Below are 17,500 nucleotides of genomic sequence, written 5' to 3'. Positions count from 1 at the left end.
TAACTTGTACACAAGTGTGTAGTTCTACTAAAACACTGCATTACATCTTACACAAATACACATACTGTATATATATAGTTTTTTTTGGGGGCCACATTCACACTATCTTATAAAGACAGTACACAGTTTCTTGTAATATATATATCCCCACTTTTCACAGAGATAAGAATACATCATATCAATTATCATCATCATACTAATACACTTTTAAAATACCTCAGATAATCGAACATATAAAAAAAAGAAGAAGAAAGTGTATCCTTGCACATTACGCTTCGTCATGGAAGATAGGGCTACAAGACCCCCAAGTGTAATTTTACTTCTGAAGGGTTTCAATGAAAAAACTTGAGGCTCACACTTTGCACATCAACAACTATCAACCCTTATGCAGATACAATAAGGGTACTTTTTTTTCAATTATCTGAATGATGAAAGGGGTATAGTGTTCATCTTCTTTATTCGTCTTTACACATTTGGAAAATGGTAGTTATCTGCTTGTCATCTTGATATTACATATTTTATGACAATCATGTTATATTTCTTGACTAGACTGGCCCTATCTTTATGCAAAATAAGAAAGATCATAAAAAAATGGTGAAGTAATATATAACAGTAAAAACATAAAAGCAATCATGACAACCAAATAAATAAGTAGATACTAACATTTCTTTGCATCAGTACAATCAACTTTTTCACCAAACAAGTTAGACTTCACTGTAGAAGAAAAAATAAAATAAAACTCACAGCAACCTGATCCAGCATACAAAAAAAAAAAATTAATAATAAACAAAAACCAAACGCACACAAGCGGCCAAAGCGCAGAAGACTTTGCCTCGTCGAACAATTCTTCCGTAAGATAATGCTCATCTATAAACACGCTCTTTACTCACTACACTGAAGAATAACAGTATATAAGGTCTCGTTTCCTCTAGTTTAGTTCTCAAGTGATTCTTCACCTTTTAGTCATCACAAGAAGTATGCTCATAGTGATTGTTGAAGGGAATTTCCCTATCAACACTTAAATTACACAACTGCAACCTGAAAACCTTTCTGTGAGTACATATATATATAAACATATATATGTATATATCATACATATACATTTACATATATATATACATATACACATAATATATATATATTCCATATACATACATTATATATATACACACATACATATACATATACATTATAAATATACATACATGCATATTTCATGTATATATGTACAGCTGTCTAACTCAGCATTCCATTTCATTCTCTGTGACCCTCTAGATGATGCAGAATTATCAATGCTTTCTCTCCTATGTCTTGTCTTCTCTCACACCACCTTGTTCTTTTTTCACTGACTCTTTCAACTTGAACCCCTCACTTCAGGCCAAAGCATATGTAAAGCACAGTAAAAGGAAAAAAAGCAAAACAACATCTCGAGCTTGTGAGATAATGTTGGGGGTTACGTTTGTTTGGATCTGCCTCTGCAAACGGAATCAACTCTTCAAGAAGCTATTTCTGTCAGGACGAGAAGTAGAAATTATTTTCATATCGGTGCATTATGGAAGGCCCAAAAGGATTTCTCAGTGCAATTGCCAACCAGTTTTTCAGGTCTAAATTTAGCTTTGCTACTTCAATCCTTAGAGTTCATCTTAAAAAAGAATTCCTTGCACAGGATCGTGAGTGTCCATTATACTTTACAGGAACATATCACTGGGTTGAAAGACTACACCCTCTCTACCCCAGCAACTGCACCAAATAGCCATATGCGGCTAGTCAAGTTTTGCCTTTACAGATTATCTTGACAGTATATATATGAAGAAGGTTTATTGGTCTTTGTCAAGGAGCCAAAGTACTTCAACATGGCCATTTCCACTTATGGTATGACATCTGGTTAGCATATCAACAGAAAACGATCTTCCAACGCAACTAGCAAATTACTTTGCAGGACTGGTGGTCTGTCTATCAACGAATATCAGAAAAAAGTGCAAAAACAGATCGTGTCACGTGAAAATGGTGGCCGAGTTACACAGTAGCGTTCCATCAATGCTTCTGATGATATTTCCTTGAGTGCATGAGGGCTCTCGACATTAAGAATACGCACAAGAGTCAGAACATTTGGCATTTCAGGAGATGGCCACACTTGGAAAGAGCAGGACTACTACTAGAGACTGTACATACATATACACATACATATACACATTCGCATATATACACATATAGATATATATATATACGTACATATAATTATATAAATTACACTACCTCAGTCATCCCAATCATTTCATATCCGATGTTAAAATTAAATGGAATAAATCTAAGAACTTTGGAATGGCTAAACATCAGTGTCATAATAAGGCTTTTAATATACAGTGGAACCATTTCTTATTTTGTTTAATCACTTGCTGTGATTTTTTTTCTTTCTTTTTCTTATCATTCAACTTTAATTAATACAAGCATAATCAGTTGGTCAGTTCTACAGGTTTCACTGTGAAAGCCTAGATAAGCAAATAAATAACAGAAACAGGTCTTGATCTTAAATTATGAAAATTTTAATACAGGATCAATATTAATTCAAAATCTGTGTAAAAGAGAAAAACAGGTAAAGGGTTCATTTCCTAGCTTTCAGAAATTACCCTAAGAAACAATTTAGCAAATCATTATATATATATATATATATATATATATATATATATATATATATATATATATATATATATATATATATATATATATATATATATATATATATATATATATACATATATATATGAAGTAATTAATTCAACATAGCTTTTATTCCCACACAGAACTGCTTTGTTTTATAAGAGAAAAGAATGACAATCTATACATTGAGCAATAATCATCAACATTACCACAAACTTTTTACATGAACACCACTGAATACAGCAAAGCATCTATTTCCAAATTTTACAAAGATATTGAAGATATATATATATATAAATATAATTTAGTCAAAGACCATACACTGAGGAAATTATGCCATTCAATACAAAAATCTGAGCATTACACAGGAAGTGAAATTCATAATTGGTATCTCTCAAAATACAAAGTTAACAAACAAGATGAATAATGATCGATATAGGGCTTTTTGATAGAATAAAAAAAAAAAACAAGGTTAACTCAAGTTGTGCTTCAGCAAATAATATAAATTCTTTTTACTTATTTCTATGCAAAGTCCAGTGACACAGCAAGATCAGGATTCAGAAAAGAAAGAGGAAAAATAAAATGTTTGGGCTTCCAACCTTCTACCACTTAGCAGCAACTTCCACACATCAAAATTTAACGATTAACCTTACCGTTACGCTATATTTACAAGTTTTCATTTAAATTGGCAAAGGGGTAAATAAAAGATAGCAAAACCGGGTGACAAGCTTCTATCTTTTCATCTACCAGACAACTCCAAAATTCTTAAACTAAGCACACATTCCATGACACTCAAGCTCCTCAAAATACCTCTATTACCAGGGTTATATTAGTAAGGACAATCAGTCAATTCTCAAAAGAGCGATGACATTAAACCTTTTCACTCTTCTCTATGAGACTTCTATTCCTTCAGCATCTTCCACATTCCTTGAACTTCTCCTCCAACTGCAGCTGCAACCAAGTCCCGCAGACTGTCAGCACAAATGAACGGAAGCACGCACGTAGACAGATGGACAGACAGACTCACTCGCACTTGTCTATGCACTTTCAGTCTTAATCAAACATATTCACCTTCTCACACATTTATGCACTCATGCACTCACACACTAATACTCTCATGCTCTCACGTTATCACACTCACACTCTCACACACACACTCTCTCTCTCTCTCTCTCTCTCTCACACACACACACACACACACACACACACACACACACACACACACACACACACACACACACACACACACACACACACACACACACACACACACACACACACACACACAGTTTCTCTCACTAGGATCTTCACAGTGGATGACAGAAACATTTGTTTGAGCACATAGCAAGCAAAGGAAGAGCAATATCCTACAGTGCTCAGCAAAGAGATCAGCAAAAGCAAGAGAACACGGCTGCTGAAGCATCTAAACACTACTCCTCCTCCTCCTCACTCTTCTGGCAAATGCCACAGCTTCTAGAAAGCATTTAGGATGTTAATCAAAAGAAAGAGTGTGGTAATACACGGCAGCTAACAAGTATCTGCTAATCAATGTCAAAAAGAAAATCAAGCTCCAATACATGAAGCCATGACACTCATGCCACACAAACCAAAACATGGAAAGAAAAGAATAATCAATGTTTTTTTTTTCACTCGGTATCCACTGTCCCTGTCCCTGAGAACCTGAACAATTATATCAAAATTGCTTCCTTAGTTTTTTCGTTTTTTCTAATGTCTTCACAAAGCTTAAAAAACAGAGAGAAAAGAATGCTGGACCAAGCAGCAGGCAATACATAAACAATGGTCTCCCTCAATACATCTTGAGGCATAATGAGCACATGAATCTTGTCAGTCTTTTATTAGAAATAAATAAAAAGGCAAATAAAAACATTTCCTCCTTCATATTCTCCTTTTACAACTTTTTGACAATTGCATCAACTGTTATTGGCTTCATCATTTGAAACCTGGTGTCACAAAGATTAATAAAATCAGCATCTAATCAGGTCTCTATTTTCTTTTTACTGTAAGATGCCTATCAACTTTACTTTCCAAAAAAAGGACTAGGATGTGTGAGTGAGTGTGTGTGTGAGTGTGTGTGTGTGTGTGTGTTAGAAGTATAAATAATGCTATTCCAATATCCACATTCATATATATGATAATAGATGTATATATGTAAATATACATACATACAGTTATATATATACAGTGTATGTATATGTATATATATGTATGTGTGTATATGTGTGTGTATGAGTATGTATGTATGTGTGTATGTGTGTATGTGTGTATGTGTGTATGTGTGTATGTGTGTATGTGTGTATGTGTGTGTATATATATGTATATATATATATATATATATATATATATATATATATATATATATATATATATATATATATATATATATATATATATATATATATTGATTTATAAGAATTCACTTAATCTGCATTTCATATTCAGCATAGTATGCTTTTAAATTATAGTAGTTCTGTTGTTTTATATTTTCATTTGTTGGTTAATAGATAACAGAAATAATAATGAAAACAATGATTACAAATAAATACACAAACAAAACTCTCTACTATCCACATACTAAATGCTATACAAAGTTAACCTCTTTTTTTGCTAATCCTCAAAATGGGCTACAGAAGTTAATGTTCAGTAACAAGCCATTTCCATCAGAAGAGCAGAGTGACAGCTTGAAAGTTGTTACTTACTTCTCTTTAAAATATTCCATCAGCTCAATTCATCATTTTCTATCCTACCTGTAAGTACCTGGTACCTCAGAAAGCACCTGTTAACCTGTAAAAAGTAGGAAATCTTTGTGTTACAACTGTCACCAAAGACAGAAGGTAAACTGGTGTCTAATCTGGGCCCTCCCCTTTCTCTTCTTATGTAATTTCCTCTATCTTCTTTTGGGTATGTGTAAGGCATCAGTTGCAATAAAACATACAGAAATGCAGTAACCTTAATGACAACCTTTCAAGAGTCAAGAAAAAGAGCCATTGAAAATAATCAACTGGAAAGTATTACAATCAACAGACGTCCAACAGCCACAGCACACTGTTGATATTTGGACCCAAGTCTGGGGCTCAGATCATAAAAGCACAACAACAGTGTCAAATAGGCCACTGTTGCGTTCTTCTGGGGGGAGAGCCCATACTCTACTTTTTTTTCTGCACACAGGACACATATTTAAAAATTTTAGCAGCATAGTACAGCACAATCTATTCCGCCACGTCTAACTACTCTCAGACACATCCATCCTATGCGTCTGACTCGCCTTGTCCAGCGCCTTCGTCCTCCAGGATAGGAACGATAAGATTATCCCGAGACATCAAATTGTACTTTGTCACGAAAACTGTAAATCGACGACACAGAGAGGTCTCCGCCTGGTCATGGGAGAGAAGGAGAGAAAAGTTATTTGTATAGCATCAATGCACAATAATCATATAAGCATCAATGTATGTACCAACTGGAAAAAAAAAGTATCACATAACATATATTTCCCTCAGAAAACATGCTAAGAAGCAATCTTACCTCAAATTCATCAAATATTTGTCTATGGTGAAAATATGCATGGGAGAATATCCTGTAGACACGCCTGCACACTGACCCTAGTTTAGCTACTGAGGATTCCTTGATGCTTACTCTGTAAAAAAAAAAGAAAAAAAAAAAGATAATAATAATAATGTTATCATCAAGATTATACAAGATATGTGCTGGCAGGTAGGCCAGCAAGGTGACAATTACAGATAACAAGTAAAAAATAATCTATTTAGGCTAATAGGAGAAAACTGTAAAGGAAGGGATAACACTAGCCTTATAATGATGAAGATAATGATATAAAAGAGCATGATTTGTTAAAGAACAAAGGAATTCAATTTTTCTATATCATTAAATGAATGAATAAGCATTCTGTGCTCAATCTAGCAACCTATGAATCAGCGTCATAATACATTTCTTCATACATTATCAACATGTTTAAATCTAGACCCTTATTCCTTTCTGGTGTATTTAAATTTCAAGATTTTATAATTTCTTAAATAGCAATGTGTAGTTACAATCCTGGCGTGAAGTGATAAAAAGGTTTGTGACAATCCTGGCGTGAAGTGATAAAAAGGTTTGTGACAATCCTGGCGTGAAGTGATAAAAAGGTTTGTGATAATCCTGGCGTGAGGTGATAAAAGGGTTAATGATAATCCTGGTGTGAAGTGATAACAAAAAGTTAGTGACAATCCTGGTGTGAGGTAATAAGAAGGTCTAATACATAGTTAATAAAATCATCTTAAATCTTTATCCTTTCCCTTTCTGTGAGGGAACAAGAATGTCATTTAATATGAATAAAATAATATTCATATTCTAAAATAAATGATTAAATATATAAAGATAGGTAAAACAGTATTACAAAAAACAGTAGGAGAGAACATCCATTTAGTAAATATCTTTACCAATGTAAAGAAATGTGTATGCCATTTTGTTGCATATAAAAAAAAAAGTTTCCCTCAATTTAACATCAAAAACAGATTGTTTCTCCAATGGTTGAAGATAGGCAGTGCAATAGCAAACAGGTATGTCACATTCACTGCCTTGCAATGCATATTGAGAACAAAACATTGATATGAAATAGCTTTATGAATAACATTTGGTACCTCATTTGCAGCACTGTATTTTCAAATGAGTAATCTTCTATCAAAATTTACATATCAGGGTAGACAGTTTCTAATGATTTCCCGCTGAGCATAAAGAAACATTGCACTACAAATTTCAGTCAATACTGGTTTGTAGTTCAATCATCAATCATCTATCTATATTTACAACAATCATTAGTAAGAATAATTTTACACAAGAAGGCATTTGTTACAGAAAAGTTTCACCAAAGATTCCAATTACAAGCACGTGTTTCTGATGATATTTCCACTACTCTGGTAGATATAAATAGACAACTGATTAAAAGAACTATAGATCAATATTGCAATGTTTTTTGTGTGCCTATGCTTAGCGGGAAAACATACAAGTGGTGGATATACCATTGACATCATCATTTAGGCAGGGCTATAAATTTATACGCACTTCGTTTCGACTATAGTGATTAGGAATAACTCTGCAGAGTCAAAATTTATTAAAGTATACCATTTATATCCCAAGATGGGTCATACCATACAGTTTTCAAGAGCTATTACAACAATGGCTATTTACCTCTTTTCTGAACATGATGGCCATACTACCTTCGTTCGAGGACTTCATTAGCAGTATTAAACAAACATTTGCAATTAGTTTGAGCAGGCAGTTAAAATGGTCTATATATTGACATATTTCCAAGATCTCTTTCAGTATCATCATAGTTCTATATTTGAAGATATGAGAATTTCTTACACTTAAGCTCTTCATACCCTCTGCATGTTATCCCTGAAACCATACATCAGCTGAGCCATTCATCATCAAACCACGCTTACCATCATCTGAAGATCCGCTTTTCCTGCCATCAATTTGTGGGTTTACAAAGTAAATCTCCCTCTAGCATTAACACATCATATGATATGTAAAGATGCATGACAAAGAACATTTGGTGTGCATTTACCACGGACGGATAACTACCTTCCTCTCACCCCCCTCACCCCCAGTTGTAAAAATTTGCATTTCTGCTCAATGATTGTGCAAAAGCACTGTAAATAAAGCACATACATGAAATCATGGTGAAGAGTTAACACTAGCATACTAGAGGCCCTCAATTATCTTCACACTCAATGTTTGTATTTCGTGACCCTGTGCACTTCTGCTTCTATCTCACTACACAACAGCAAAATTTTCTTGCCGTTTTTTCTTCTTTATAATAATCTTATATCTTTCATTTTGTAATACATTTTCTTTTCTTTTTGTGACTTTTTTTTTTATGTATGGGAGGGTAGCCATAATCTCATCTCAGCTTAATACTGAAGTATGTAGGCATTAAGGTTGTGCACTACGCAAAAATGGTAACATAGAAATACGCTGAAAACGTATTTTTCCTATATAAATAATCAAAGTAAGCTCACAGTTGAACTTCTGATATATATATATATTTAAACTTAAAATGACAAAAATCACAAACCCAAAGAAAGTGAACAACCACACACTACCTGCCATAACAAACACCAACCTGCTGGGAAAGTACTTATTAGAGTTGAGAAGGCAGGCTGCCCCATCCAAGGTGTGTCGGGTATAGTCAATGGCCGGGCATTCTTTGGGCGTCTTGTGTGCTGCACAAAGGAATATCCACTGCTCTGTGGCGGTCATCTGAGTGCATGTGGTGGGCTGGCACTCGCCCTGTAGTCGCACTGCCAGGCCATTCAACTCCATGCAAAATTGCCTAGAAATTTCATGGGAGGATTAATCTTTGGAAAAACAGACAATGGTTTGTATAAATGATCTATTACTGGTATCACTTTCCATTAACAAATCATCTTTTTCTCATTTTAAAACGTCACTTAATTTCTAGTAATATCTGAGGTATAATATTCATATCAACCAATTCATCATAATTACTCTAAAGTATTTCAAGAAACTAACCAAACATTACCAAATAAGAGAAACATACTGCAAAACACAAAACCCTTCACCAATCTCCAGACAAGTAAACAAAGTTAAACCAAAGTGAAACACAAACAACCTTACTCAAAAGGTGACACACAATTCGTCAGGGCCATGAGAGGTCGCACATCCCTCTTTCTTATATCCTTTTACCTCTCCAACCACACACACACTCCCTCACTCTTACCTCAGGTGCTCGTACTTCCACACCCCTTCATCCTGGGTCTCCGGAGCGTTGAGGATGGCGTCGATGTTGTTGTGGTCGTGTCGGATGGTCTGCTGGATGTACTGCTGCACCACAAGAGTCGAGTCCATCTCCTCGTAGGCCTCCTCACACCATCGGTAAAAATTCTGAAGAGGGGGATTCAATGATAACAACTATGCTAGTAACATATACATATACATATAAATATCCATATGTTGACAGATGGATGGATGGATATTGGATAGGTGGATATATGGGTACTCAATAGGTATTGGATGGGTAAAAGATAGGTACTGTATGGATATTGGATGGATGGATGGATGGATGGATAGATGGATGGATGGATGGATGGATGGATGGATGGATGGATGGATGGATGGATGGATGGATGGATGGATGGATGGATGGATAGATGGATGGATGGATGGATGGATGGATGGATGGATGGATGGATGGATGGATGGATGGATGGATGGATGGATGGATGGATGGATGGATGGATGGATGGATGAATGAATGAATGGACAGATATATGGTATGAATAGTAAAAATAAGAACAATGATATTGATTGCAAAATTAAAAATAACAATGACAATGACAACAATGATAACAATGACAAGGAAAATAAAAATAATAAAAGTACAATACTGGTAACATAATCGTAATCATACATATAATAATATCAATAACAATAACAAAAACATTTGTAATAATCATAATAAAGAATTATCCTAACAATAACAAAAATAACAATAATAACAATAACATTAATATAAAAAAACAAAAACAATAAAACAAAAAACATGAGCAAACATAAACATAAACATAAACATAAACATAAACATAAACATAAACATAAACATAAACATAAACATAAACATAAACATAAACATAAACATAAACATAAACATAAACATAAACATAAACATAAACATAAACATAAACATAAACATAAACATAAACATAAAACATAAAACATAAAACATAAAACATAAAACATATAAAAATATAAAAATATAAAAATATAAAATATGAAATATAAAAATATAAAATATAAAAATAATAAAAATAACAAAAATAATTGAAAATAATTAAAATAATTAGAATAATGAAAATATAAAAATAAAAATAAAAATAAAAATAAAAATAAAAATAAAAAATTGAAATAAAATTATCACTATTATTTTTATCACTATCATTATCATTATCATTATTATTAATAGTTATCATCATTATCATAATAATAATATTAGTAAAACAAATAATTACAAATATTGTAGTAACAACAATAAAAGTAATAGTTATCATTATTATTATCATTATTATTATTATTATTATTATTATTATTATTATTATTATTATTATTATCATTATTATTATTATTATTATTATTATTATAACAAAAACAAAAACAAAAACAAAAACAACAATAATAATAATGATAAAAACAATAATAACAATAATAACAATAATAAAAAATAATAACAATAACAACAACAACAATAATAATGATGACATAATAATAATAATAATAATAATAATAATAATAATAATAATAATAATAATAATGATAATAACAATAATAATAATGATAATAACGATAATAATAATAATAATAATAATAATAATAATAATAATAATAATAATAATAATAATAATAATAATAATAATAATAATAATAATAATAATAATAATAATAATAATAATATTAATAATAATAATAATAACAACAACATAACAGTAATAACAAAAAATGAAAAATAATAATAAAAATAAAAGTAACAATAACAATAAATAAAATAAAAACATAAAATAACAATAAATAACAATAACAATAATAACAACAATAACAGTAATAGCAGCAAACATAACAATGACAAAAATTATAATAACAATGACAAGGTTGATACTATTAATAATAATTTTCATCAGCATCATTTTCATTACTACAACTTTCAACATTTTTATTACCTATTATCAACTATCATTATTGTTATCACTACTGTTATTATTACTATCATCATTAATAATACTATTACTATTACTATTACTATCATCATCATCATCATCTTCATAATTATCATTATTGTTATTATAGTTTTTATTGTTTATCAGTAATTTATTGTTTATCAGTAATTTATCATTACAAATACTAATATCATTATCATCATTATTTCTACTATCATCATTATCATCATCATCATTTTTACCATTATCATAAACATTCTAACAACAAGAATTTACAAACATTTTAAGGTTTTAATTATAAAATGACTCCACAACTAATACTAATATCATCTACAGCTAAAGTATATATCCATGTATATATTAGACCAATATCTTATCATTAAAATAATTAAAAAACATACAATTATTCACCTATAATCAGGAAATTATAGACCCTCACACACTGCTTCTAATAAGCTACATCTTACCGTATATAAATTCAAATCTAGGAATACAATCTAAATACCCATGATTTAGTATATATTTTCTAATGCAATATCAATTTTGCACATATCTTTTTCCTCAACCTGTAATGAGGCTCAAAATACAGGTTTATTAGATACTTGGATTTCCATTACATATGTTATGCACACAACAGAGTAAGCAAACACTGGAGAAACTAGGGACTCTAATCTCCACAATTTAAGCCCAAATAGGCATAACAAAAATTGAAATCATCATTGCATGACAGAATTTTATCTATATGTCAACCCATATCCTAAAACCATCAAAGACAAACACAAACAAATAAAAAACAACTAATAAACAAATAAACAAAAATGTTCCTAAAATGTCACAAAACCTCACACAGAAGGACGACTCACTTCACTCCAAAACCCACAGCTCACAACGGAGGGTTCTGCTAGACTGGCTGGAGGTCTCGGCGACAAGCAAAAACAAGGTCAACAGGGAAAGTGACACCAAATCCATATATGACCTGTCATGAACTCTGAATGGGTACGCGTGGGTTGCCGAGGTAAAGGGAAGAGTGAGTATGAGTCATGAGTCCAATATTGCTTTTTTTTTTTTTCCTTTTTTTTTTTTGTGTAAGAAGGAAATTATGACAACTCATATTTCTTTCTGACTTTTCTTTGAAGTATTAAAATAATTCTTTGTGTTTTTAGTGTTTTACAAGTCATGCCTTCTGTAAAATAAGTTCAAGGATGACAACTAACACTTCAAACAACTTCAAAACAAGTCTATGATCAGGCAAGGTAGCATCAGTGAGTGAGAAGGTAATATGTCTATCAACTTCTACTTAATAACTTGTCACAATCTACGGGCCTCCTGATTTTCAGACACAACGATAACAAAGATAATAAATAAAAGTGACAACAACAATAATAATAAAGATAATAATAATAATAATAATAATAATAATAATAATAATAATAATAATAATAATAATAATAATAATAATAATAATAATAAAATAATAATAATAATAAAAAAATAACAATATCAATAATAATAATTATCATTACTATAATAGTAATAATAATAATTATTATTATTATAATCTGGATGATGATAATAGTAATAGTGAGAGTAATTGTGATTCCTATTGCTTTTCTTATTGCAATTGCAAGTGTGATTGCAACAGTGAGAGGTGAGAGGTAAGAGTGAGATTGAGAGTGAGAGTGAGAGTAATAAAGTGATAAAGTGACTGAAAGTGAGAAAGTGAGAGTAAGAAAGTGATAAAAGTGAGAGTGAAGGTGAGAAAGTGAGAGTAAGAAAGTGAGAGTGAGAAAGTGATAAAGTGAGAGTAAGAAAGTGATAAAGTGAGAGTAAGAAAGTGATAAAAGTGACAGTGAGAAAGTGAGAGTAAGAAAGTGATAAAAGTGAGAGTGAAAGTGAGAAAGTGAGAGTAAGAAAGTGAGAGTGAGAAAGTGATAAAGTGAGAGTAAGAAAGTGATAAAAGTGAGAGTGAGAAAGTGAGAGTAAGAAAGTGATAAAGTGATAAAGTGAGAGTGAGAGTGAAAGTGAGAGTAAGAAAGTGAAAAAGTGGGAGTAAGAAAGTGAAAAAGTGGGAGTAACAATGTGATGAAGTGAGAGTGAGAGTGCAAGTGAGAGTGAGAAAGTGAGAGTCAGAAAGTGAGTAACAAAGTGATAGAGTGAGAGTGAGAGTGAGAGTGAGTGTGAGTGTGAGTGTGAGTGTGAGTGTGAGTGTGAGTGTGAGTGTGAGTGTGAGTGTGAGTGTGAGTGTGAGTGTGAGTGTGAGTGTGAGTGTGAGTGTGAGAGTGAGAGTGAGAGTGAGAGTGAGAGTGAGAGTGAGAGTGACAGTGACAGTGACAGTGAGAGTGAGAGTGAGAGTGAGAGTGAGAGTGAGAGTGAGTGTGAGTGTGAGTGTGAGTGTGAGAGTGAGAGTGAGAGTGAGAGTGAGAGTGAGAGTGAGTGTGAGTGTGAGTGTGAGTGTGAGTGTGAGTGTGAGAGCGATTCTAGTGATCCCCCTCAAAACAAAAAAGTCTGAGAGTCAACTTTCTGCACATATTTCAACTGCAACTTCACCAGTAAGCAAGAAAAAAAATCTCCAAAGAACAAGATTTCAAAACTATTATTTTCTTGTCTTATAACACAAACAAACCCTTAGAAAATTATGATCTATTTATAGACCCTCTAAAATAAACTTCCCTTTTCTAAATTCTTACACCAATGACAACTCCAAATAAATCATCTTTCAGCCAAGAACAAGAAAATTTTAAAAAATAATTAATAAAACAAGGGGTTACCCAATGCACATAATTTAACTACGAGGAAGAAACTAAGAAGGAAACAAAAGCATAATATAGAAAAAAAATAGATTACATATTTCTGGACGAGTCTTGAATCATTCTGAATATTTTCTGACCGATGTCGGAGCAAGTTCCGCAAATATTTACACAGAAGCGAAATGCCTTTATAAACGCTACCTGTACGTGTTTCTTCTACCTTTGACGAGCAGCAAAATTAGTTCCTTAAAATACAAAATAGATTGAGTAATTCACTATCATTCTTTTAAAGTATTTCTAGGATGCATAAGGATCCTTAATTTTCTTCGATTTAGGAACTGAAGTCTAAATATGTCTTTTTTTCCTATAGACTATCTTTATTTTGTCTCCGTTTTTGCACTGGACGAGCTACAAATACGTGCTACAAGACTCTATTTAGTAAGCATATTATTATGATCATATGTATGTAAGTACAACAACAATAATACAATACAATGACACTGTTCGTCTATAACAATTAACGAATACGACATATCTAAATAAATTATACGTTTGGTAGGCAATCCACTACAAGCCTCCCACCTATCGGCACACCAGCAAAAGCCAAGAAACCTTAAATATTTGTTCTCGATAGACCTTATTGAACTCCCTGCTGATTTCTCGATAGGATCCACCCGAGACTCTTACTTCCCAAGTATGTGCAGACACCATACAACTAAAACGACAGAATTCGGGCATGAGCCGAGCGGACACGGATGCGACAAAGGCTACAATGTCAAGGAAAAAAGTCTTATTTTGCGAGCCGCTGTAACTCCCTCAGGAAAAGGTATTTGCACCAACGGAGAGAGCATTTCTGTATCAGTAGATCCACATTCATGCCCTATTGTGTCAATAATTCCGTTACTAATAGTGAAAATAGACTTAATTATGATGTAGATCCATTCACCGAGTTAATGCTAAGGTTAGTAAAGAAAAAAGAAATGGAATATAGGCGGTTTTCTTCGGCAGTAACCAAAATAACCTCTATCAAAAATCAAACACCATTTATAGCCTACAAATAAGTTCCCCACAGCCCTAAAAGCGCAAAGATCCAAAGCAAACGACAGGAAATACGCCATAAAAACAATAAATAAGCCAGAACCAACACACGAACAAACGAGCCCCAACGAAGGCATTTCTCCCTCTTCCCTCTTAACAAAACACCTAATCTCCCTTCTCCTATTAAGCCACCAACCCCCCGACGCTGGAAATAGGCCACAAAACCCTCACCTGGGCCTTAGTTCCAGGCCTATTTCTCCTTAACACGACACTTTGACTCTGGTCCGCCATCTTCATCTCTACTCTGTTCGCATCCTCGTCTTTACGGCTTCGTTGCCTTTTTGGATTTGGGGTTTGTGTGTTTATTGTGGGCGTGGGAGAGGGAGGGGGGTTTTCTTGTTGGTTTGGTGTTTTTTTTTAACTCTGTCTTGATGGTTTGTTGTGGTTGGTTGTTTTTTTTTTTTTTACTGGTGGTTAGTTAGGTTGGTTTAGGTGTGGTAGGATTTGGGTTGATCTGCCTATTTTTAGGAGTTATTCATTTCATTCTCGGTATATAGGCTCTTCATTTCGATGTCGTAATTATAGGATTACTCATTTATCTACATATTTTTGGCATAGACAGTATAGTTAAAACCTCCACAATGTTCACACTCAACCTGTGTAAACCCCTCATCGTAAATCCCGGCCAAGGAATCGGACACGAGATGGGTGTACCAAACACATCAGGGATAATAATAAATGCATATGATAAAGACAATAATAACACGCTAATTAGGCATCAACATATCAGAATACCAATACCAAAGCCTTAAACCACAAGAAGGAATAACGCTCTACGTGAAATAAAGGAGGATAAGAGGGCGGGGACAGGGAGATATATTTGACATTTCCTCAGGTTCAAAACTACTCTGGTATTAAGGCTATGTCAATTAAGTAATAAAACAGTATGTTTGTGGTGAATTAGTACAGTAAGGTCGGGAACTAGAAGGATTAAGAGCAGGGAGGGAGGATGAAGTGGGAGAGGGAGACAGATGGGTAAAAGAAATAAAGGTAAAAAAAAAAAAGTGGAGGAGAAAGGAGATAGAGAGAGAGGAATAGCAAAAATATACTGATAAAGAACGAGAGGAAGATAAGAAAGAGTAAAAAATTTTCTCTCACATTTAACACCCGGCTTTCCATTCGCACATAAATGTAGAATTAGGATTCATAAATGTAGAATTAATCAATGAAATGTAAGAATCATCGTAGATTTAGTATCATTAACATAAGAGAATTTTTGCCATATTGAGGTCTATCCTGACAAAAGCTGCAACACCTTTATTCTTTAAGTTAAGGATAAGATACCGTGCATTCCAATGTGAGAAAATGTGATATGAGAAATTCCTGCCCATGACGCTTCCATGAGGGAAATATATGGGTAATGGTAGTTATTTAGTAAAGATATCTTTATTTGATTTCAAGCAAGTGGGCCCAGGACAAACATACACATACATGTTTGTATGTACGATTAGTTTTATATCCAAGATGTTTTATTAATCACGAAGAGATGGAAATATTTGTTATCACTGTTCGATCGATGTTAAAGTTCTTTCTCTCCATTACAGAATTAAAACAATATTTTCTTTAGGTATTGGCAATGACCGGCACGAGCTTCTAAGTGAACTTGTGCTGTTGGAGTGGATACTCACGTAGTCTTGTATTCCATTTTTAGAAGAAAAAAATACAAGAATCACAAAATAGCTGAGGCAATTGTACCTCTAATGGCCACGCCACTCGGTACAGTCATATTACAATAGGTCTAAACTTAATTGTTTTTATCTCGAATTATTCATTATTAGACTTTAATTAATGTTTTTTGCATAATTCTGCGACTCTTCATTATTTCCATCATGTACTCTGATGCATTTTTTTTCACGTAACTGGTCTTTTTAATCTTATAAGTTTTTTTTTACAGCTTCTTATTAATTTCCTCTAATTCATGCTTTAGAAAATAGAACGTGAGAAAGAAGTCATCCCTGTACGATTAACGTTTTCTATCAGTAATTAAATGCTCTCGTTTTCTCTTAATAAATTAAAACATGGATGAACTATTTTATATCACCGGCATTTAGTACTTCTGAATTACGAAAGGTAATCAAATGACCGGGTCACTTATGATAGAGTGTGTTTTTGATAATGTTATTTTTTGGATACTGATGTGACTGTAATAGATAACTTGATCTAAGGAAATCACGTTCTATCCAGATTAGATTACTTTTTAAATCATCATTATCATTACTCTAAAACCGATTATGTTTGCAGCGATTTTACCAA

General features: G+C 32.8%; 1 protein-coding gene across 3 annotated transcripts in view; it reads right to left on the bottom strand.

Moving 5' to 3' along the window:
• The window catches only part of Mob4 (MOB kinase activator 4), a 15,669-nt gene extending 133 nt beyond the window's left edge, over positions 1 to 15,536 (bottom strand). The window contains exons 1-6 of one of the 3 annotated variants that reach the window (XM_043003649.2): positions 15,419 to 15,536; positions 9,416 to 9,579; positions 8,798 to 9,007; positions 6,199 to 6,310; positions 5,942 to 6,050; positions 1 to 5,460 (exon numbers count right to left, since the gene is read on the bottom strand). The exon at positions 1 to 5,460 is cut by the window's left edge and continues 133 nt beyond it. In XM_043003649.2, the coding sequence (XP_042859583.1) occupies positions 5,456 to 5,460; positions 5,942 to 6,050; positions 6,199 to 6,310; positions 8,798 to 9,007; positions 9,416 to 9,579; positions 15,419 to 15,484 (666 nt within the window). In that variant the 5' untranslated portion in view covers positions 15,485 to 15,536 and the 3' untranslated portion in view covers positions 1 to 5,455. Of the gene's footprint in view, positions 6,051 to 6,198; positions 6,311 to 8,797; positions 9,008 to 9,415; positions 9,580 to 15,418 lie in introns of all 3 variants that reach the window. The other 2 variants (XM_043003648.2, XM_043003650.2) reach the window with 2 other exon arrangements.
• Positions 15,537 to 17,500: the final 1,964 nt, after the last annotated feature.

The sequence above is a fragment of the Penaeus japonicus genome, unplaced genomic scaffold (genome assembly GCF_977035675.1).
Source record: "Penaeus japonicus unplaced genomic scaffold, GWHDUDI00000001_assembly GWHDUDI00000016, whole genome shotgun sequence".
In the NCBI taxonomy this organism is placed as follows: Eukaryota; Metazoa; Arthropoda; class Malacostraca; order Decapoda; family Penaeidae; genus Penaeus; species Penaeus japonicus.
The sequence above is the reverse complement of the archived record's forward strand: the minus strand, read 5'-3'. Positions and strand labels throughout refer to the sequence as shown.